This window comes from Molothrus aeneus, chromosome 2 (assembly GCF_037042795.1).
Source record: "Molothrus aeneus isolate 106 chromosome 2, BPBGC_Maene_1.0, whole genome shotgun sequence".
Lineage (NCBI taxonomy): Eukaryota > Metazoa > Chordata > Aves > Passeriformes > Icteridae > Molothrus > Molothrus aeneus.
In genome coordinates this window covers 84302666-84325339 of record NC_089647.1, presented here as the reverse complement: position 1 = coordinate 84325339, position 22674 = coordinate 84302666, and the positions used below count along the sequence as shown (strand labels likewise).

General features: G+C 37.3%; 1 protein-coding gene across 1 annotated transcript in view; it reads right to left on the bottom strand.

The window, feature by feature from the left end:
• Positions 1 to 396: 396 nt before the first annotated feature.
• The window catches only part of OCA2 (OCA2 melanosomal transmembrane protein), a 159409-nt gene continuing 137131 nt past the window's right edge, over positions 397 to 22674 (bottom strand). The window contains exon 23 of the mRNA XM_066571574.1: positions 397 to 997. Within this exon, the coding sequence (XP_066427671.1) occupies positions 910 to 997 (88 nt within the window). The 3' untranslated portion in view covers positions 397 to 909. The remainder of the gene's footprint in view (positions 998 to 22674) is intronic.

Here is a 22674-nt window from a genome sequence, read left to right as displayed (position 1 = left end):
TGAGCTCTTGAGTACCTCACAGGACTTAATACTCATAAAGACAATTCTGACCTGTTGTGGCAGCCAATTATATAAAACAATATATGTGGTTTAAAATATTATCACCAGAGATAAGGAAATCAAAGCCACAGTATGAGCTTATTCTTCCATGTAGTGTATTAACCTATTGAAATACTCAGAGTACTCCTTCACAAAAGTGAATTAATGATTAAATGGAAGATGTCTGATGCTTTATCACTATTTATGTTTGTCCTTTTGTAACAAGAGTGACATTGGTTTATTTTAAGAAAAAAAAAGTAGAAGTAGCATAACATTGTTTAGGAACTTTAAAATAAAAAACAAAGCCTCTGGGCAATACAATCCTGCTTCCAAAATAATAATTCCTTCCACAGCACATTTCCAGGACATGTGTTTATTTTTAATGTAGATAATGATACATCCTTCGAAGTGTACAGATATTCTGCTTAACTTTCCATTATTACAACTTGAATATTAATTACTTTCATACAAATAGCTAAATATATTGACAAAGAAAAATGAAGCCCTAAAAAGAAATTACTGAACATCTGCTATTGTGAATGAGTTTTTCATCTGTGACTATACTCAGATTGTGTCAAGACAAACTTTCAGGCACAGCATATTCCCTTGAGATGGTTCCTTTTTATCGGCACACTAATTGCATTCATAATGAAATATATGGATTCTTTTAATTTTGATTGTCTAATTCTCCATATTGTTCATAAACAAAAGGTTAAGAATGACCACATCTGATGTTTATGCCAACAATCATTTTGATTGATACCATATGTTGGGATTTTACACATCTTTTTCCTTTCATATGTGTTCTTAACATTCTGATATAAGCTAAACAAAAGGGAAAGCTTATCTCACTCTTGAAAGTATAAATAACTATGAGTTCCAACCTACTAAAACATGAGCAACAAGAAGATAGCACATCCCAATGGTACAGGACACGATCATCATGGGGAAACCTAACCTGGAACAACAATAAAATAAAGCAAAGATTAATAAGGATACTATAGTTTGTTCTCCAACCAATTTACAAAAAGGATAGTTTGAATTATCTGACACATTCCGAGTGAAAAATATGTTTATAGCAATACCAAAAGCAGAGATGTTCTGAGCATATAACAGTATCGTACTCAAGCTCACCTTTCTACTTCGAACCTTAGAGATACAAGGTCAAAATTTACATAGTTTCATTGGTTTCAGAACATCTGTTCCAATTTACATTGTCTCAGAATCTTGCATGCTTTGCTCTTTTGGCCTTTTTCAGGTTTTTTTCCGTGCACACAACATGCAATTATACAGGTAAAATAACAATTCTTACAAATTATGCAGCATTAGAAATTACTTTCAAGCGTGCATCCCTTCAGATTAGGTGTGTGATCCTGGTATGGAACTTTGTAACACAATATTGGATCAAACCCATTAAATTGTTTCCCTGTTGGTCTGAGTCACATAGAGCTAGCACTCCTCTTTCATACCTCTCACCATGTCTAATAGACTTGAGTATTAACAGACTGTTGGAAATAAACCCCAGGCACTTGTAAAATTACTAAAACCTTGCTGCTCTACCCAAAAAACTAATTTTTTTTCACCACAGGAAAATATTTTCTGACAACACCCAGATTTGATACGTCTATTTAGACTGACAAATACAGAGAGCAGAGACAGACAAGTGAAAAGGATGTTGTGGAGTTGGCCAAGTCCTGATGGCTAAATCAGCAGGTCTTTAAGATATGTGAAAAAGAACTTTTCTGAAACTCAAAAGCATTTTTGTATGATACCAGGAGTCTGTGAAAAAACACTGCTGTGATCACACTAATTTATTTCATGTTACTAAAATCACAAGGAGAACAGAGATATGATCATGCCACAAATGATACCCTTATACACTTTCTTTTACCAGATTCAGACAAGAGTTTTCATAAAACTCAGAAAAGCACAGCAATGTTGTCTGAAGTTCAGCATTTTATTAATTCTTTTTCTTGAACTAAGACTAATTTACACATGTGGGTATATTAATTCTGCCCTTTTGCCTTGCTTTGCCCTTAGGAAGTTACTCAAGCCTTTTCCCCTCTGCCATTACTGATAGAACACTAGGAGATGACCATTTTGTAGGGGACAGGAGGACATTGTTCTCTGAGCTTGGTTGAATGAGCAACTCCTTCCTTTAGCAAGCTACAGATAGAAGAGATATCTTGGGGCATTAAATATGGCCCCCACTTCTTCAGGCTAGGAAGCCCTTGCATAAAATGAAAACTAAACTTCTCAATTGCTCATTACCATCTGCTTCTACCTGCAGCTGCAACATTACCCTGAACTCATGAGATCCTCATGAGATGTTTCTTCCATAGCTGTTTCTCTGGAAAGCTGACTGGCAGAGGCATAGATGTGACCAGCAGATCAGAAGTGCCTTTAACAGTCATTGGTTTGAGTTTCTGAGAAAGGAATTCTACCAGCAGTGAAGGTCACTGCAAACACAAAAATAATCAGCACTAGCATATAAAGTTTGTAGAATAGCTGGGAAATTAATGAACACAAGCACTCTAAAAAATATGTTGGAATTATTTAGGAAAGAGCAAGTTTGTCCATAATGGCAGCTTCATGGTCACTCATCCCAGTATGGAAGTGTGCTCATCTCACACACCTACAGAAATAGATTCAATCCAAGAGATGAAAAGGAAATCCCTGCAAGACAGAAAATGTCCAAAGAGAAGACTGTCAGACTGACAGATGATCTCATTTCTGTGTCCTTGACACCCCTCTGAAGAAGTTGGCCTGGCTCCTTGTGTACAAGAAGTGTCCCTGTGTCCATCACCCAATATTGCCTGCAAGATCTGCCTCAGAAGGACAGTTACCACCATGCCTGGCTCCAGAGGCTTTCTTCTTCATCCCTCTAGGGGTTTGGACCTGGTGAGCTGGCTTTTTCTGCCATTTTGGCATCGGGCATCATTATTGCTCTTCTGGCTCTGAAAGCATTGATGTTAAGTTGCCATTTGGACTTGGGAAAAAAAATGAGATTAGAGAGAAGGGCCAGCTGAATCCAAGAGGTGAATGGAGAAAGGTACAAAAGATTGCTAGAAAGGGTTAGAGCATTGCCACAGCTTTCAAATATTTCCTGAAAAGTCTGAAATGCATTTGAAGGATTTTTTAGGAAGTGGAAGGGGTTTGTTTCTATGCATCTATGAACATGCATAAATATACTGCAGAGAATTGTTATTTGTTTTCCAATCCAACTGGTCAGATCCTTGCTTTTGAATGACTTGTTTCTTGAAAGGGCTGAATCACTCTTCCATCACTAAACTATGATCAAGCTGATTATATTGTAAAATAAAAGAGCTAATGCTTCTACTGGAGATATTTTAGGAAAAAGAACCCCAAAAAATAAATAAATTAATCAATTTCCTGGCTAGCCAGCTGTTTTGCAGACCCTTTCCATTCTTCTGTCAGCCAATCTGATCTATGGCATTGCCTAATCTCACTTAGACAAAAGTGTCCTGATGGGACAAAAAAAAGCAACCCCAGCAATGGCTATAGGAATAAAATAGGTTAGCTAAAACTCCCTACTACATCCTTTAGTATATTTAATGAATGCCCCCTGTGGCTCTATCTCCATGACAGGCTAGTGAGCTGGAGATTGCTGCAGCACTCTCAAGAGCAGCAGCTGCTGTTTGACAGAAAACATAGATCTCCTGACCTCACACTTGGCAAGCAATGAGCTGGCACTGGGAGGTATGGAGACAGAGCAGATCTTAGTCTGTATTAATGCCACCTAACAAACCTCCCTGGAGAATGCACAGTAGCTCAGCAATGAATGGCAATATGATGCCTTTGTGAAGACTGGCAAGGGGAAGAAAGGATCCAAAAAAATTCAAGGGCTACTTGACCACTGAAAACAGAACAAAAAGGTTTGTTCAAACTTGGAGGAGGCACATGCAAGAAAATGGATTAATTATACAGGGCCACAAGCAGGAATTGGGATGACACCACCACTGTCACAGTGCCAGTCAAATGTGTAGCTGGAGGCAGAAGCAGCCGGCCTGGGGAGGAACCTCATTGCACATAGTGTGGATGCTTGCATAGGGCACAATTACAAAGCTGTTATTCTCATTGCATGAGCAATTATCCCACAACTTAAGGTCTGAATTTCAGGCTCACTGGCCTGAGCACTAATGTAATTGGATCAAATTCAATGTGGAATTTGTGTACCAGAGCAAGAAGAGAAAAAAGCAGTAAGTATTAGTTACTGCAGAGTTAATAGAGTCCTTGAGTTTCATGGGATCATGCTATTTACACTACCCATTGCTCTCCCCCAAGGAACAAAAAGTTCCTGTCCCAGGCGACATATGACACAATGTATGGTTACAAATGTTTTCTTTAGTATATTAGGTCCAAGAATGCATATTAAACAATGTGAAAATTACTTTCAGCCACTCTCGTTTCCAGCATACCCCTTGGAATCAAAAAGGACCATGACATTCTTTTGCTCCTCTCCAGGGAAAAGGATCAGTGGAGTTTAGAAGTTTTCAAAACCTTTTGTGTTCTAAAGCTTCAGACTCATAAGAAACACTAATGATCATATTTGCATAAAAATACATTTTTGCATCCTGCACTGCCCTTTCCTTGTCTCTTCCTCTCTGCAGACAGGGATATACACAGAAGCCTGCATGGTTCAAAAAGTGCATCTTGGTGCTCTGCAGCCAGCTGAGGGAGGGTTTACCACTGCAGAGAGGAAGCAAGGTCAGATACAAGAAAGGGAAGTGCTGCGGTGCCGGATTATTCCGACCATCTCCCGGCACCAACAGCACAGGTGGGCTGCCCCCAGAAAGCTGCTCGATCCGGGGTGCAGCTACAGGGCAGCTCTACGGCTCAGGTGGACTGCAGACTGTGCCGAGGGTAGGGACAAGGATCAGGGTGACGCTCTCTGTATGGCTTCCAAAGAAGGTTATTCCCGGAGGTTCAGTGACAGAAAGGGCAAACTCAACTGCATACATCAGATTATAAAGGGAAGGAGGTCTCAGGGAAGGATACAATCTTAGACCAACTGGGAGAAATTGGGGGTGGAACACAAGGTAGGGAATGCAATGTTTAAACTGATAAGAGACTGCAGGGGAGGAGAATACTTTAAACAAACCAGTGGGGTTTCCAAGGACACAAGATTGATAGGGAAGTTTCTAGAGAAAGAGGCAGGCTTGGGGAGGGATTGACGCTCAATAGAAGGAGGAAGAAGGAACGGAGGGGCAGATCTTTGGAGAGATGGACAGCCAGGGCAAACCCAATAACACGGGGGAAAGGAACAATCCATCAAGAATAAAATATGCTATAACAGTACTAAGTAAGAAAGATTGCAAAACTGACTGCTAGAAATGCATTACAATTAAAAAACACAATGCTACAGGGAAGGATGGCAGGATTCAGCAGTCACCCCCTTTTTCCTCTCCTCCTCTTCATATTAGAGGCTTACATGGAAAATTCCCATCTAAATGAAATTGCCCAGCCTAAATATACACGAAAAACAGATGTTAGCTCAGTGTGAGGTAGTGAGAATGTTTCAAGTGAGAGCCCCAGGGACCTGTCTTGGACAAAGTTTTACTTATTAATAACTTCAGTGAGCCAATAACGAAAAGCTTGCAAATTGTCCCAGTGTGGGAGAGATGTCAGACTCTGTGGAGAAAAGAATTCAGCATATTCTTTCTTAGCAAATCAAAATGAGGATTTGAAATGAACAAAATTAAACTCTGGAGGTAAGTGTGAAATATGTATTAGAAGTCAACTGTGGGCATAAAACTAGCAAGAGAAGTTAACCTTTTTGCTGAAAATGACCTAGATATTTCTAATTCTGTCTCACTGCAAGATTTCTGGCCCTGTATTTACTTGGAAAAAAGAAAACCACTGTAAGATTATTCTAGGAATAAAATCCATTTTTAATAAATTTCTATGGAAGTGAATATTACAGTTTTCTTAGGTTATAAGTTTATCCAATATTATTTGCTAAATAATAATAGTGAAGCCTTTGGGGTTAGAATTGAGTTTTCTTGCACAAACTGGTGTCCTGCTTTACTTTGCAGCTCTATTTTGCAATGCTTCAAGAGCCAGTAGGATCCAGCATGTATAAGACCCAGGTTCATTGCCCTGTTCTGCTTGATTTGGGACACAAAATACAAGAAGTTCTTGTGCATTAAAACCTTGCCTACATGCACTACCTTCATTGACAGTTCATAACTTGCACAGTCTGTGCATCCTTGGGGAAATCTGTGGAAGGAGCATGTCTCCTAAGAACCAAGGAACCTTCAGTGGAAAAGCAACAGCAGAAATTGCCCAAGACCAAACCACTGGCAGACTGGTGGTAAACAGGGGTAAGAGTTAAAAAAGAGTTAAAGCTAACTTCTACTTGTATTTGCAATTTAATGCAAAATTTAAATTCAACTGGTAGAGTTTCATCACACTTAAAATTTTAGTTTTTCTCAATTTGTATCAGTTTCATGCCACAGGTTTTACAGAAGTTATAACCTCAGCTTTTGCAGAAACAGACAGGGCCTGGACAGATGGTGGACACTAATTGAACATGAACCATGAACTTGTCTTTGCAACAAGGAAGACTAATGGTACCTTGGGATGCATTAAGAAAATATTAGCAGCAGGTCAAGAGAGGTGATCCTTTTCCTCTATTCAGCACTGCTGAGGTTACACCTGGAGTGCTGGATCCAGTTTTGGCCTTCCCAGTTAAAGAGACATGGACATAATGGAGAGAGTCCAGTGAAGGGCTACAATGATTACAGGACTGGAAGATCAATAATACAAGGAAAGGCCTGAGGGCTGGGGCTGTGCAGCCTGGAGAAGAGAAGGCTCAGAGGGGAACTCGTCAATGTGTATAAGTTTTTGAGGGGATTGTGTAAAGAGCACAGCACCAGGCCTTCCCCAGTGCTGCCCAGGGAAAGGACCAGAGACAGCACAAAATGAAACACAGGACGTTCTGTCTGAACATCAGGAAATGCTTTTTTTTACTGTGTTGGTGACCAAGCACTGACACAGGTTGCCCAGGGAGATTGTGAAGTCTCCATCCTTGGAGGTATTCAAAAGTCATATGGATATGGGCCAGGGAAATAGGATCTAGGTGGCCCTGCTTGAGAGAGACTCCCAGAGGTCCCTTCCAACCTCAACCACTCTGTAATTCTCAGACTTTTATTTGTTTCTCTGTTATTCAACACAGGATAAGTAGGCATTATCTGCACACCTGAAGATGGACATCTCATCAGAAAATATTTAATGAAGAACAGAGGGCAGAATTCTTCTCAATCTTGGACCGTCTCTCACTTTCTGCAGTGTTTTGCTCTGGAATTCTGATAAATACAAACTCATTCTTAAAAGAAGATCTAAAAGTCTCTGAAAGCAGCCCCAAAAAAGAGACTCAGGTGTGAGCATGCTTAGGACATATATAAGGTTAGTTCTGAACAAAAGGAAAGTTATACATTTTAATGAAATGTCATAATTCAATTTGCAAAGTAATTTTCTTTTCAACAAAAGGATATAACCACAAGATTCATCCTATTTCTTCTTTCCCTTTCTATCCATGCAGACTACCTTCTGAGTGACCTATCATTTCAGTTGTATCAACCGTTCCATCATTGCTAGTCTTTGACATACTGATCCAGCTTACCTGAAAGGAACGTATGGACTTTCCTATCAGCTTAAAGAAAACATATTCAAAATGTTTATCATATAGACAAATCAAGACACCTGTTGTAGCTCAGAAAACAGGTGGCTAAAACAGCAAGTGATCATTAAGTTAACATTAAACTACTGAAAATTTCATATAGTCTGAAATTACATAAAAATTACAGTGTAGTTACCTACTAGTTACCATACATAGGAATTTCTGTGAAATTTAAAATACAGAACAAAACCTATAATTCTATATTTGTCTGCTTGTTAAATTTTTAACAATTTCTCATTATATTCTGTCTGTTTGAATCTATGCCAAGATTTTCCATAGAATTACTGCCTGGAGTAAACTTAAGATAGGGAAAATCAGATCCTGAGTGAGAAAATAGAAAAGTTCTATCTAGAATATTCTCCTAGAGGTGTTTGGCTCTTATAGTTATATGCAGAGTTATATGCAGAACAAGCAACAGGCCTTTCCTTGGCCTTTCAAAATTCTGATTACAGAAAGAAAAATTTCAGACTTTAATTCTGAGAGAGTAGTTGGTCTGCCAGCTCCACCTGGCAGTTTCAAATGACTGTTAATACAATATTTGTTGTAGTCTCTGTCTAGGTCTCTGTGGTGCAACTGAGATTAAATACAGGACTGTCAGAATAAGTGACTCTGATACTTATCCAAAGCCTATTCATATATGGTAAGTTAGTAGCTAGTAAGAAAAATCATGAAAAAAATTGGAAAACACATCACTTCTAGTAAAAAAGATACTGTAATTGATAATTTAAAAATCAGCAAGACAATTGTTAGATGACAAGGGTATCTCATTTTTCTTTCAAAAATAAATATACTATTCCAATAGAAAAAGGTGAAATCCTGCAGACAGCCAGGCAAGAGCAAAATCTCAAGTACAGAAAAAGGCCTGAACACACAGAACTAGGGCTAATATTTTTCTCATAAAGACCAGCATAATACAGATAAATTTGTCTGTGTGGATCCACCTAGATGCACATAATGCACTTTGGTCAAACAACCCCATTCAGTGCTACAGGTTTGGGAAAGAGTGGCTGGAAATCTACCCTATGGAAAATCTACCCTAGTGGCTGGTCAACAGCCACTGAACATGAACCAAATTGTGTCCAGGTGACCAAGAAAGCCAATGGCATCTTGGCCTGTATCAGAAATCGTGTGGCCAGCAGGACTAGGAGCATAATTGTGCCCATGTGCTGATGAGGCCACACCTCAAGTGCTGTGTTCATTTTGGGCCCCTCAGTTTCACAAGAAAGACATTGAGGAGCTGGATTTTATCCAGAGAAACAGAGCTGGGGAAGGGGCTGGAGCTAAGTCCTGTGAGGAGCGGCTGAGGAACCTGGAGTTGTCTAGCTTGGAGAAGAGGAGGCTCAGGGGTGACCTTATTGCTTAACTGCTACCTGAAAGGAGGTTGTAGCAAGGTGTCAGTTGGTCTCTTCTGGGCAACCAGTGATAGGGCAAGATGAAACAGCCTCAAGTTTTGCCAGGGAAAGTTTAGGTTGGATGTTCAGAACAATTTCTTCACTGAAAGGGTGGTTAGGCATCGGAACAGGCTGCTCAGGGAAGTGTGGAGTCACCATCCCTGAAGGTGGACTCTGAAGCGTTAGAGTAACGGTTGGACTTGATAATGTCCAGAGTCTTTTAATAGCTAAAGGATTCCAAGTTTCTATGAATATTAGGGGAAGGTCTTATCTATAGACACACCAGTTCGTATCCTAGTAAAGAAGCTCAACATGCCATGATAAAGCGTGGCATTCAAGATAATCTGTTAGTGCTTTTTGTGACTTCATGTCACCCTTGGATCTATCATCACATATTAGCAATGTATTTGCTCTCCAAATCTTTTAGGCAGACCCCAAAACAAATTTTATCCTCAATTTGCGGCTTCTGGTTATGAAATCTTCATGCCATTCTAAAGTCTAGGAAATGCAAATATATGTAATTAGTTCAGCTTCTTGGGAAAGCTATACTTATTTCTCTTCCACACATCTGGGTAATGAGGTGTGGCTGTGAGTCTGAGCTTAAGAAGATTAAAATCATCATGGCCAGCTAGAAGAGAAAATCAATGAAGTACATCTTGTCTGACAGCACTTGTTCTCATGAATTGTTTGAATGATTCTGATACAAATATTCTACTAATGTGATAGATTTATACAAAACTAGTGAGGTTCACTGTGCAAAAATGAATGCATTAGGACTGTTGAAATGGGTTTTGCAATATTTGCAGTTACAGTTTCTGTATTTTATGAAACATTTAACATATTGTAAACTTACTTCTGACAATTATATACTTTTCTGCCTTGCCAAAAGCAAATTCAAGGCTTAAGGACATTTTTCTTAAAATACCTTTTTATAGCTCAAATCTCCCTGCTATAGAAATGTCATATGAAATAAAACGTTTTGCATGTTTTTAAAACAAATTGGATCTACCCATTTTTTGGACTACAATGTATTTGCATATGGTTTAAACAAATCAAAGACAATGGGTATGGCAGAAATTTACTGTGATTTATTTTAGTCCCAAAATGTTTCAAATTAAATAACCTTTACTAACTCTTTATTATCTTGCTTTTTCTTTGCAAGGATTCAGGAGAAGAAGTTGCTTGAATGTAATTTCCATTAATGTCCTTAATTCCAACCCTCACAAATGGTATCTTGGGGCACTTCTCTTAGGTTTTATTTTCTTCCAAATAGACTCTTATTTTGGTTAAAGCACAAGATAAAAGTAAATTACATTTTATGGTAGAGATTAATCAGCCCATTCTTTAATAATTTCATCAGAGCACACTCAACTATTTTTAAAACTCTAGACTTTGTTAAAAATCCAGATGTTGCATAAAAAGGAGTATGTTCCACCCTGTTCCCCTCTTTTTCTCTCCACTTTGAGATTCCCACAATGCCACACAAGGTAATGATAGAGAACTTGTGTACAGAAGTTCACCAGGACAAAGGAGCAACGTAATTGCATTTTGAATTAAGTAAAAGGATGTTTCCTGTGCACTAATGATTATTTTTCATTATGAATTCAGCAGATGCCTTCTGATAAAAGCCTGTTAATGATGTAAGGCCAGTAAACTTTCCACCACAGGTATAATCTACAGGCTGTGCAGCCTAAGAGAAAGCAGAGAGTAGAGATTTTCATTCCAGCAGGGTGCACTTGGAGGTTTCCCTCCCACCCACCATGAAATGTTAACCAAAGGTGAATGAGGGGGCAGGTGGAGTGTCACAAGCCCTCACTGCCATCATGGTGCACTGCAGCGTACAGGCCTTTCTGCTCCAGAGGAGCCACAGATTTGAGCTCTTATCTGCTCTTTACAGGGAAAAATTAGAACTATTTTTTATAAAAGTTTAAGTGCACTAGCAAACTAAGGTTAAATTAAATGAATCCTATTCTAAGTGCATCCATTCTACAGCATGTTAAAGCTCCCATATAAAAAGCATTAGAAAAATAAATAATATATAAATATACCCTCTGGATTGTCACAGATGTATATACCAACATTTTTAACAAGATGAAAAAGTCATAGAATCATAGAATGGTCTGGGTTGGAAGGGACCCTAAAAATCATCTAGTTCCAACTCCCCTGCACTGGGTAGGGATAACATCTCACTAGACCAGGTTCCTCAGAGCTCCCTCCGCCCAGCTTTAAGCACTTCCAGAGATGGGATACCCACAGCCTCTCTGGGCAATCTGTTCCAATGTCTCACCATCTTCACAGTAATGTTTCTAATATTTAGTCTAAGCCTGCTTTCTGTTTGGAGCCTTTACGGTCTTGTAAATAGTCTCTCTCCACCTTTCTCATAGGCTCCCTTCAGGTACTGAAAGACCACAACAAGGTCACCCCATGGAGACCTAACAGATGGTGAAGATGGAAAAAGTATAATGTGGGAAGGCAGATAAGTACACCAGCAGGATGATTAAACATGGGCTTAGCTACAGGAGCAGTTCACAGATATTGTAATCAATCAGGCAGAAGTGTCACAGTCTAATTGTTACAGATGGCCCAACTTAGGCCTTAAGGCACTTCCAACTGATAGGGCCGAGCTTGAGAAAGTCCAGTTCTCAATCCCTAAAAATGTACTACATTTTCAGAAATTATTTGAGAAAGACACATTAGCCCTGGTGTTGTCATCTAACCCACACCATCATGAGTGTTACTCAGGCTTGTGTTGGGAATAGGAATTAGAGTGTCTGAAATGAGAGAAAAACAGAAATAAAAGCACTGGATTTTTTTTTTTAATTATGAAGATAGTATTTATCTTTTTAACAAATGGGTGAAAAGTAAGATGCTTGCTGCACTGATTTCTGCCTCCCTCCTCCCACCTCTGACTCTGCAGTGGAAGAGAAGGATTGCTACTCCTGTAATGCAAACATGCAAATGGATCTGCACTTAACTGAGAACAGAACACAGGAGGGTAATAGAAGTTCACTAACTAGTGAGTTATGTAGGAGATGGCCTGGGTCAGCAATTTACACCCAGGTACCCCAGTCTTCATCCTTTTTCTGTTTTAGTCCTTTGAAGAACTTGGACAGTCAAACAGTTGGTTTAAGTGTAATCAAGTAATTCTGAACTGTTCCTAATTCCCACCAGAGAAACACAAAATTAACTTTCTAAAATATCAGGATTATTATTTCAGATATGTTTAAGATATTTTCCATGTTAGTTTACTTCTCTAAATTTGGCCTTTCCAGCTAAGGTTAACAGTTTTGAATTTTCTGTATTAGAAAGAGAGGGTACAGTAACACACTTTAATGCATTTTTACTGTAGCATTATGAAAAAAATCTGAAACAAGCTAGGTATAAATATCCTTACGGTGCCAGAGATGGAATATGAGTATTTATTGAGTGGAATATTTAGGGTTTTTTTTCTCTTTGCCTTTAGAAAATCTATTATTTAGATAGTTTCCATAATACTAGAAGAACAATTTATCCATATGATGACATTTATTTTGAACCTCTAATAAGTTTTCGGTTTATTATCATCAAGCAGTAAAGAAAATAACAAATGGCTTAATAACAAACACAGAAAAAGAAGGAAAAAAATCCCAACATAAATACTTTTAAAATTGTTTAGTAATAGGTGTCAAACAGTACCACAAAGGAGAAGAAAACAAGCACAGAAATCCTCCAGCCCAGCACTCTTTTATAAACTTTCTTAGGAATAATCCTTTCCTTTTTCTTTACTGGAATTTTTAAGATCTGGAATAAAACTGAAACCTTACAACAAAAAACAAACAAAAAACCAAACAAAGAAAACCACAAACAAACAAAACTCCCCAACAACCCAAACAAACAGCCCCAAAGAAAGCTCCCCAAACCAACAAAATTTTATTTATTTTTCAGGAGTGAGTTTTGTACCTCCTCCCATAAAAGCAGTTCTTAGTCACTATCAATTTAAAACCACTCTCATTACCTAACCACAGTTGTTTTAGCCTATTGAGCTGCCTTTTTTCTGTTTAAAACTTTAGACCAGCCCTATTAAGTAACCTTCATTGCAGCTGAAAAACTGAAAGTAATGATCAAGAAGTTAGAATTCAAGGGTTTTACTAGTGCTGTTTATATTAATGCAGTACCCCTGAGTGTAAATATAATCAGGAAGATAATTTTTTTTAAGTTATCAAAATTCACTGCTAAGTTCAAGCAGCAAAAAAGCAAGGAATACAGTAAATACTACCACATCTTTTGTGTGAAAAATAGTGTCTAGTTTACACAAGAAAATAAAAATCTATTTCCTCTTCCATAAAAAGCATTATTTCCTTCGAGCTGCTCTAAATTCAAATGCATTATAATGAAAATAATCTAAACAGTAAACCCTCCTTTCTTCTGATTGTACTGGGAGACACCAGCATAGTCTACTTAACACATTATCTAGTAATAGGGAAAATCACTTTGCTAGTTCTATTAAAAATATAAAAATATCAAATTATTTGAGAAAATTAAATGCCTGGAAAATTATATTATGATGTGACTCCAAATGCCTGTATGATGGTTTGGCAGGAAATAAACCATTGGATAAAGCAAACTCTAGCTGTAGAAAAAAATAATATTTTCTCGTAAGATGGTTTATTAATCAGTGTGTAAATGGCATATATATATAAGTTTCGTACTGACAGTGTTCTCTAAGTTTGCCAGATTTCATAAATCTTTCTTCCATCTCAGGTATCTTTTTGTTTGGATCTCTTGCAAGTTGTTTTACAAAACAGTGTTTGGAGATACAGAATTTCTCCAAGCAAGTATTCTCCAGCCAGCACTGAATAATTCTGGTAATTGCAAAAATACCCTATTTAATTAGAAAATCATTTTCTAATTTCAACAATGTTTGAATAACACTCATGTTCAGCAACTATAGTGACTGTCTAATCAAATTGAGCATGTTGTAATTAACTAAAATTTTGGCATTTGATGAATCTGAATGAAGCTGAAAAAAGTAGGAATTTTTGGGGAAAAAAAACCCAATTTATATCAGAACATAAGACATTACATATTTGAGAATTTAAATATGTATTACTCAATACAAAAAAAACTGTGTGTGTATTTTATAAAAATCTCCCAGGTGACACAGAAACAGAAACTAAGTTAAGGCAGTTTGGCTTTTTTTTCTCTCCAAATCAAATAACAAAAATCATGTAAATGGGCAAGCATTTCCCTTATTCTTCTCTTCTTAGAATCACCTCTGATTGCCTGGATTTGTTCCCTTCTCAAGCTCCCTTTCCTCCCTGCTCCCACCAACTCATTTATCCACAGCTTTGGACACACCATTTGTGGGACAGGACAATCTTCTCCCATTTCTTTAGGAGCCCAAGGCCCTGCTCCTGGGCACACAACTCATACTCTGAAGTGAATGACCTTCCAAGAGCTGTTTCTCTCCAGTGACTACAGCGAGAGCCAAGTATGGAAATAAAGATATCAACACTGTAGAATGGAAAAGTGAGGTGAGATGAATCTCGCCTTTACTGACAAGCAGCTCCATCAACATTAGAAAATAATGAAGCCTTATTTCCTATCTATTTGTGTCTTACGTTTGATTGACTTTCTGTCTAGGTAGAAACCTTTCCTCTGTAACATATAATGATGCACACCTACATGGATTTTTTTCAGTGTGTAAAGAAGTGTGGCCTCTGACTGCTCTTTCCCTCAGTGAGAATATAAATAGGGTTTCTTTCCTCTTCCCAGCCATTAACTTTGATGACATTTCAGGGGTTTTAATTATACTTGAGAAATAAAGCCTCCTATCCCCACCATTCTCTCCCCTGCCAAAAGTGTTTGAAGTTGATAAGCACATTCAGAAGTTAATAGGTGGAAAACACAGCGACACATTCACAGCAATACGATTGTGCAGGAAAGCAGAGGAAAAGTTGGGCTTTGATGGAAAGAAAGGAACAAAAAACTTTTCAAAGGCTTTTTTTTTTTCTGAAACATACTTGCTACAAGGTGAAAACTTGATATGAATCAAGAAGGATTAGAGCAAGGGACCTAGCTTTGCATGTGCTTCCATTACGTAGTTCTAGTCTCCAATTTAATCAGACTGCTTATAGGCATGGGAAGGTAACAGGGAAGAGAAAGAAATGTGAAGTTAAAGTTTGGCATACATTTTGAAATTTCATGTAAATCCTAAGGAAGTGTTAAGTTATATAGGAAGACTAAAATTCTGTTATTAAAAAAAATTATTATTACAATTTAATTTTAAATTACAATATTATTTGATTAGTGCACTGCTGTTGATACCACCACAGCATATGCTTCTGACCTTAACAGGAAGTAGAAAAGTGAAGTTCCATTCACTGAAATAGTTTTGAAAGCTGTAAGATTTAATGAATAATCTCTAACAAAGCTCAAAGGCCTTAAGATTTTAATCTGTTTACAACTCAGATGTATACCTATCAAACATGAAAGCATTACTAGAGTAGGGAATAATATGTAATTATGGCTGAAAGCAATAATACTTCTGCATGCAATTTTTATTCTGAACAGTTCCATATTCTAAATACTGTTCAGAAGTCTCACAAAGCCAAAAATTAATATTCCATCAGTGTACCTTAAACTTGAAAACTCCAATTATTCTTATGATGAAGAATATCTGCCAAAATTTAAAGAACAAATGAACTATTTGCATGCATTGGTTGAAATTATTAAGGACTAAAAGTGTATTTGAAGACTTTTTGCAAAGGCAACTACATTATTAAGTTTGCACAAAATATACCGTGCCCTCTGGTAGTTACAATGGAAATAAAAAACTTACATGAATGTCCCTGTAGTAATTTATTTAATGATAAGCTTTAGCACATATTTAGTGTTTCAAAATCTTCTATGCATTGACATACTAATAGCTAGCACTTCAGAATATACACTGACTACATATACTTTGTGCCAGAAGAATATAGTCAGATTTGTAGGGCAATATTGAAACCAGACATCTTTGCAGTTCAGTATTACATTTTCTGTATTTCTCTCTCTGCTGGACTAGCTTCACCAAACTTGGGGTGCCCAAAGCCTAGGCACTCTGAACTGGGCAGCAATCTGTGCAGCTATCAGAAAGAGATATGCACATATACACATACATGTGAGCACTGAGATCCCTATCTATCTTCAGATCAACTCAGACATTTTTTTCCCCCTAATGTCAGTAAGTCATCTAATAAAAGAATTTACTTCTTTCTACAAACCTTGTGCTTGATATGGCCTTTAAACATGCAGCAACATCTCTGTTCTCTAAAGAGAACAAGCGCAGGATGACAATGGAGTTCTCACACATACGGACACAACTCACAAAAGGTCAATTATTCCTGACTGAAGGGAAGCCACCTGCAGTGCCAGGTATAACTGGTTTCAAAGCAAAATAAAGAGAGCAAAGAAGATTTCCAGATATCTAATGTATGTGAAACACTTTGTGTGGTTAAAATGCAAAGGAGGTAAGAGAAGCTATAAAAAGAGCTACAGCTGGGTATGAGCAAATGAAGAACAGAAAGGAAATGGCTCCAACACAGGATACCCCATTTCTGATCAATGACACGACATATCTGTACCAGATTCTTCCTCACTTTTCTTAGAGAAAGTGTTTTTCTGTTTGCCATTCATGAATATTTTCTTGCACATCTCCACTTGACCATTTGTAGTGTATTATCTTTTACTGTACAACGACAGTGCTTTAGGGGTGGTACTCCCCAGTTCAGTGCCCTCACTAAAACTTTCCACACCACAGGCCATTCATCTTTTCCCTAGAACAGGAAGTACAGGGCACCTTACCTCACTAGCCTAAATTAGCCTTTTCTTTGTATTCATCACTGCTGAGCAATCTTACGCCCAGACTACATGTTGGCTGGACAGGTATCATGTTTTTGATCAGTGTTTTACTCTGCCCTGCCTTTTTAACTGTGCTGGACATTGGTAAGAACTTTTGTCTGTGGCATCAGCAAGTGCAAAACTCAGCACAACTGACCCAGGTGGGGTAGGCAGCTTGGGTTGAGGACATGCACATTTAATGCCATCCTCATGGATGAAAACTACCTGCCCAGTAACTGTGCCTTGTGCTAGCATGGCATAAACCAGAAGCACAGCATATTTCCAAATGAAGTGCTTACCAGAAGACACTGGACTCAAAAACTGAATTAGTATCAAAAGAACAATAAAAAAATTGCAGAAAATATTCTGCAATACTGAAAGATTTTGCCTGAACTGTTTCAGTTTACAATCCTGGCCATCAAGAGCAATTCAGCTACTTTAACATTGTGCTAGCCTCAGGAACTGATAGATAACTCCTACAGCCTGGGGATATGCCCTTTTACATGAATTTATACACCTGCAACTTATATGGTAATGTATGTTCCTGTGAATTCAATTTAAATTGAACAAGCATTGAAAGAAAAAAACAAAAAAGGTAGTATCAGCAACAAACAGATGTGAATATTGCTAGATTAACCTGGTCATTTTGGTCCCAAAGCTAAACAAAAGGGCCAAGAGCCATTTGCTGTTCTATTAGCAGCCTTGTAAACACCTCAGCAAGGTACAGCTCCATCTGGCAGAAGACATTATTTTGCATTAGAATTGAGGTATTACCTCCTGGCTTACACCGTGCTGAACCATCTCACAAGCTCTGTACATAATCCAACAGTGACTACAGTGACACTGAATATTGGCATTAAGAAAAAAATGTGTTCTTTCACAGGAAGAGATAAAACAAATGTACAAGACATTCTGGAAATATCATTAAAGGCATAGGAAATATTTTCCCTTGTTCAACAGTATAATTAGAAAGACTCATATTTTCTGCATAAATGCCCACCCTTTAAAGAAGCATGAGCAATATCAGAGTTTATCCAAAGGGCATGGTCTGTTTAAATAGATTGACAAAGTTAAACTTGGAGGTTCTTATGTTAATTTACCAATTTTTTATAGATAAATCCTGCCTTCCCTCCACTATGAGTTTGGATAAAGATGCAAAAAATAGAGGCTGTCTCTTTGTAAAAAATCACCTTTCTATGGCAGCAAAATTGAAAGATAAGCCAGACCAGTATATTCTCTCCCACTGTCACCACACCAAGTGCTCCCACTATTGCCTAATACTTGCAAAGCTGTCTCTTTCATCACTCACCTCTAGAGTAATGAACAACCCTTTCAAACTTGGATATTTTGATTCCTCTTTATGCAAGGATGTCTTCATTTTACAACTCTACATGTCAGGAATTTTCATGTGCTTACTGTTAAGTGTGTGCTCCCTGATCTAGGCCAATTCAAGTAAGTTAGGACAGTAGAAAAACCAGCTGTTAAATGGAAAGCTAGTTCCAATCTTAACTACTTTGTCATTACACTTCCTGAAACAAATGCTAATGAAAAATAAATCCTCTTCTGTACTTATGAAAATATATTTTAAATATTTATTAATTTCTCACTAGCAAGATAGTTCTGGGGTTTTTTATAGCTAGGGAGCTATAAATAAGGACTTTGCTTTTAATTAAATACAATGTTTTAAGAAATGAGATGCCGAACTGAAATAATAAAACAAAGTTGATATATTAATATCCCCATTGGATTCTCTAAAGATATTTCTCCTTCAAAGCTCATATGTAAACAGAAGTTATTGTCAGAGATTCTATAAAGAACAGATGTTTTCATTTCAGATTGCTATTTTTGTAATCCAAAATTGCTCAGCACCTAGACAGTAAAACATAGTTTGTGAAGACTGGTATGTGGAAACCTTTCCAGCAGAAGCAAATATTAAGAGAATTTTTAAAAAACCAAAACTGGCTAAACAGAAACATCATAAATTACATATGCTAAACTACAAATTTAGATTTATTTTAGTAAGATTCAGCACTAGCAATGCCAACCATGACATACAAGGAAACTACTATTGAGGAAACAAAATGCTCCTCTTACTGACTAACAGTTTCCTTTTTCTTTTGGAGCATTTTAGAAGGTTCTTTGAAGAGGTTGCAAAGCTGAAATAATCCTACAGGAATCATTAGAAAAATGCAGGCTTTATGCAAAACATACAAAAAAAAATCTCACCAACGTGGCCAGCACAATGTGTAGGAAATAAAATTTTTAAAATATTTTTTTTTTCTCCAGTTTAATGAAGTACTTAACCCATCTATTTTTTTTACTTGAATGCATAAAATTAGAGATATTACTGGACAGCCATGGGATCTGGTTATTTGTCTCTTGTTATTTTTGTGCATTGGAGTGAATTTGAGGTATGAAGACAAGTGATATCATGTCATCTATATGAATAAGGTCGTGAGAACAGAAGATAAGATTTTAGATTTACCTTTGACTTTCAGCAGAGCTTTTGTTGATTAGACTTGCTGTTAATTTCAAATTCTTCCAATTTGAGATTCAGACTATTCTTTCATCAACTTTGAGAATTTATGGAAACTTTCTAGTTATGCTGGGTTTAATAAAAGCAAATTTCATTGTAGTCACAACCTGGAATGGGTCCTGAGATCCTAAACTACCTGTAACCAGTCTTGACAATGGTAAACATACAGAAAGATCACACTTTACATCACAAAGACCCTGAGAAATAACCAGACAATATTTGATTTTTTTATTCTTGCACGAGAAGGTTTTGATAATTTTAATGTTAAATGTCATTAAATCCCTAACAGCTTTGCTGCTGGAATCCATAGCTCTCTCCATACAAAGGCAGAAATTGTTCCTTTCTAACACACATGCCTCTATGAATTCTTGTATTTATTCAAATTATCAGCACATACATAGAAATGAGAATTCTGTCTTATCAAAATAGTGCATCACTTTCAACATGAATTCATTTATCCTAACCAAAAAATTTCACCTGCTTTCAACCAAATAAGTTATACAGAAATAGTCATATTTAATGGTGAAATTTGCAAACAGTAGGTTCATGTCTGGGGGTGTAACTAACTAAATGATCCTCATCTAAGGAAAATTATAGACCACTTCTTTAGGAATTGAACATAGGATGTAGAAAACCAGTCACAGAAGCATTAAAAAGGATGTTCAGGGTAAAATTTATAAGATTATTGTGAGTCTCATTGAGAATAATTCCTTTGGAACCACAGGTGTCTCCATGAACCATAAACAAAAACAACTAATCTTGTGTTTCTCGTGCAGAAAAAATTCCCCCTAGTCAACAACACTTTAAGATTTCCTTTTGTACATGATCAGAGTTGAAGATCATGTATATCAACAATGCCTTATTCTCACAAACATTATTCTCACAGAATTTGAAATTTACTGTGTGTATCCAGCATGAGCTTTTAATTTTAATAAATAATAAATGACAAATGCAGAACTTAAATGTGAATCTGTTATGTGACAACAGAAGCGTCAAAACATATTCAAAATTTTCCCTGGAATGAGAATATAAGGTGAAACAAACATAACTTTTGCTGAATTATTTTCAGCAGACTAAATGGCTGACAGGTAAAGAATTGAAGTTTGTTAACTAAATATACTTTACATCTGAGAATGAAAAAACAAGTCAGTGTTTTTCCACTTCTATCTCCTAAATATACTGGACAAATTATGTCTGCTTCCTGTACATATATTTTTAATGTAAATTGAAATACAACGTCTGGGCACCTTTCCATGCACAACCTTCACCAAGAAGGTATCAATAAGGCACTGCAGAAGAATCCCTTTCAAATCCCCATATTCCCAGGGAATCAAATCTTGCTTAGCATATGGCTACACTTCACTGTGAACTGCTCTGGACATTCCAGGGTCAGGAGGGAAAGAGTCCTCCCCTCTGTCCTCTGCTCACCAGAGAACCTGGCCCTGCCACCCGACATCAGAAATGCAAACAATAATACCAAGACCACCAAAGGCCCCAAAACAACACATGTTTGGCTAAAGAAGGAGGCTGCCATTTAAAGTCCCTTTCACTTGTTGTTGTTATATTTCTAGAGTCCCATACTGTTGTCATCAGATTTCTAAAGTCCATACCTCTTGGGCATGTTCTCATGGCTGCAGATCTTCACAGCACAGCCTCCTTCTTCTGCATGCTGTTCTTTCTCAATTCAGGGCGCCTCCAAGGCTCTCCCTGACTGGCTAACCCACCCCCTTTTATCCCAGTTATCTTCATTGGTCACAGCTGCAGCCCAATTAAGGACATCGCAGCTGCAGCCCATCAAGGACAACCGAGACCTACCAGGGCAAAGCCTCTATACAGATATTCAAGTGCAATACTTCTATTTTGCTAGGACTCAAATGCCACCTCTACTATATTCACTAGCCAGATGAACTATAGATTTGAACCTGGCTCAGGCAGATCCTGGTGAAAAGTCCTGACCATTGACCTGGGAGCCATGCAGGAGCTTGGGAAGCTGTGCCTTGTTTCTGCCTTTCTCCTTATTCTCACACATCTGTGTGGGGGAGGAAAAGGTTACATGCCACTGGGCTGGAAATAACAGGGGAAGAGATATGAATAGAGAGACAGTAAGGACAAGAAAAGAGACTAGAGACCAATGAAGGCAGATAAATGGGTTGCAGTGTCTTAAATTTTCAGTGCATGTATTATTTTTTCAGTATACAAAATTCCTATTAATATGTTTTTGTCCTGGTTATTGATTATTTCCTCTTTTGCATTTTCCTTTGAAGAATTTTTGCACAATATCAGTGTATGCCTGATGAGAAACTAATTTTGGGATTCAGCTCCAGATTCAGGCACATGTAGATGAGAGCTATGTGAAAGAGGCTTTTTTAATCTAAGTTCCCACAGCAGAAGGTGGAAAATTTAGAGTGTTTAGGCAAGTGAGTACAGGCTTACATACCCACTAGGAGCTCAGATGGGAGCTTAGACAATTATCTCTTATCAAATCAGGTGTTACAATTCAAGCTGTAGCCCATCTTCTGGTAAAATGCTCTATTGAGGTTCAAGATATTTTTGTCTGACCAGAATAAAAATTGTATTAAGATAGTGCATTCATCCACCTTCTGTTCTACATTTTTTCTGGAATAAAAAACACCAAGAAAATTTAGTGCTTGAATTGGTCAATAACTGAAGATAGCATTAGGGTGGTTTGAAGACTAAATTATTTCAAAATTGATGTGGGTTTGATTTACTTGTTTTTCAAATGAAGTGTTAATTAAATATTTTAAATTTTACCTTTTAATTAAGTACACTATATTGATGCATCATTATTCTCATTTAGTGTGGCATTCATAGACATATCCATATTTGTGTATAAATCATTAAAATTTGTCAATATAAATTGATAGTTTTTACCCTTTAACTCTCATAAATCAGGAAGTAGTAGAAGTCAAAGTCAGTATTTATTTTGTAATGTGCTACAGTGAAACCTTTATTTTAGAGCTGCTAAAAATTAACTATATAAGTATATGCATTACTTAAGATACAATATGCATTATTTAGCTTTGTTACACAAAGCATAGAGTTGGTTCTGGTCAGCTGAAAGAAAGGGACTTCAAGAAGCTAATTCTCCCCATCTCAGGATATCCCTTCAAAATGTCAGGACAATT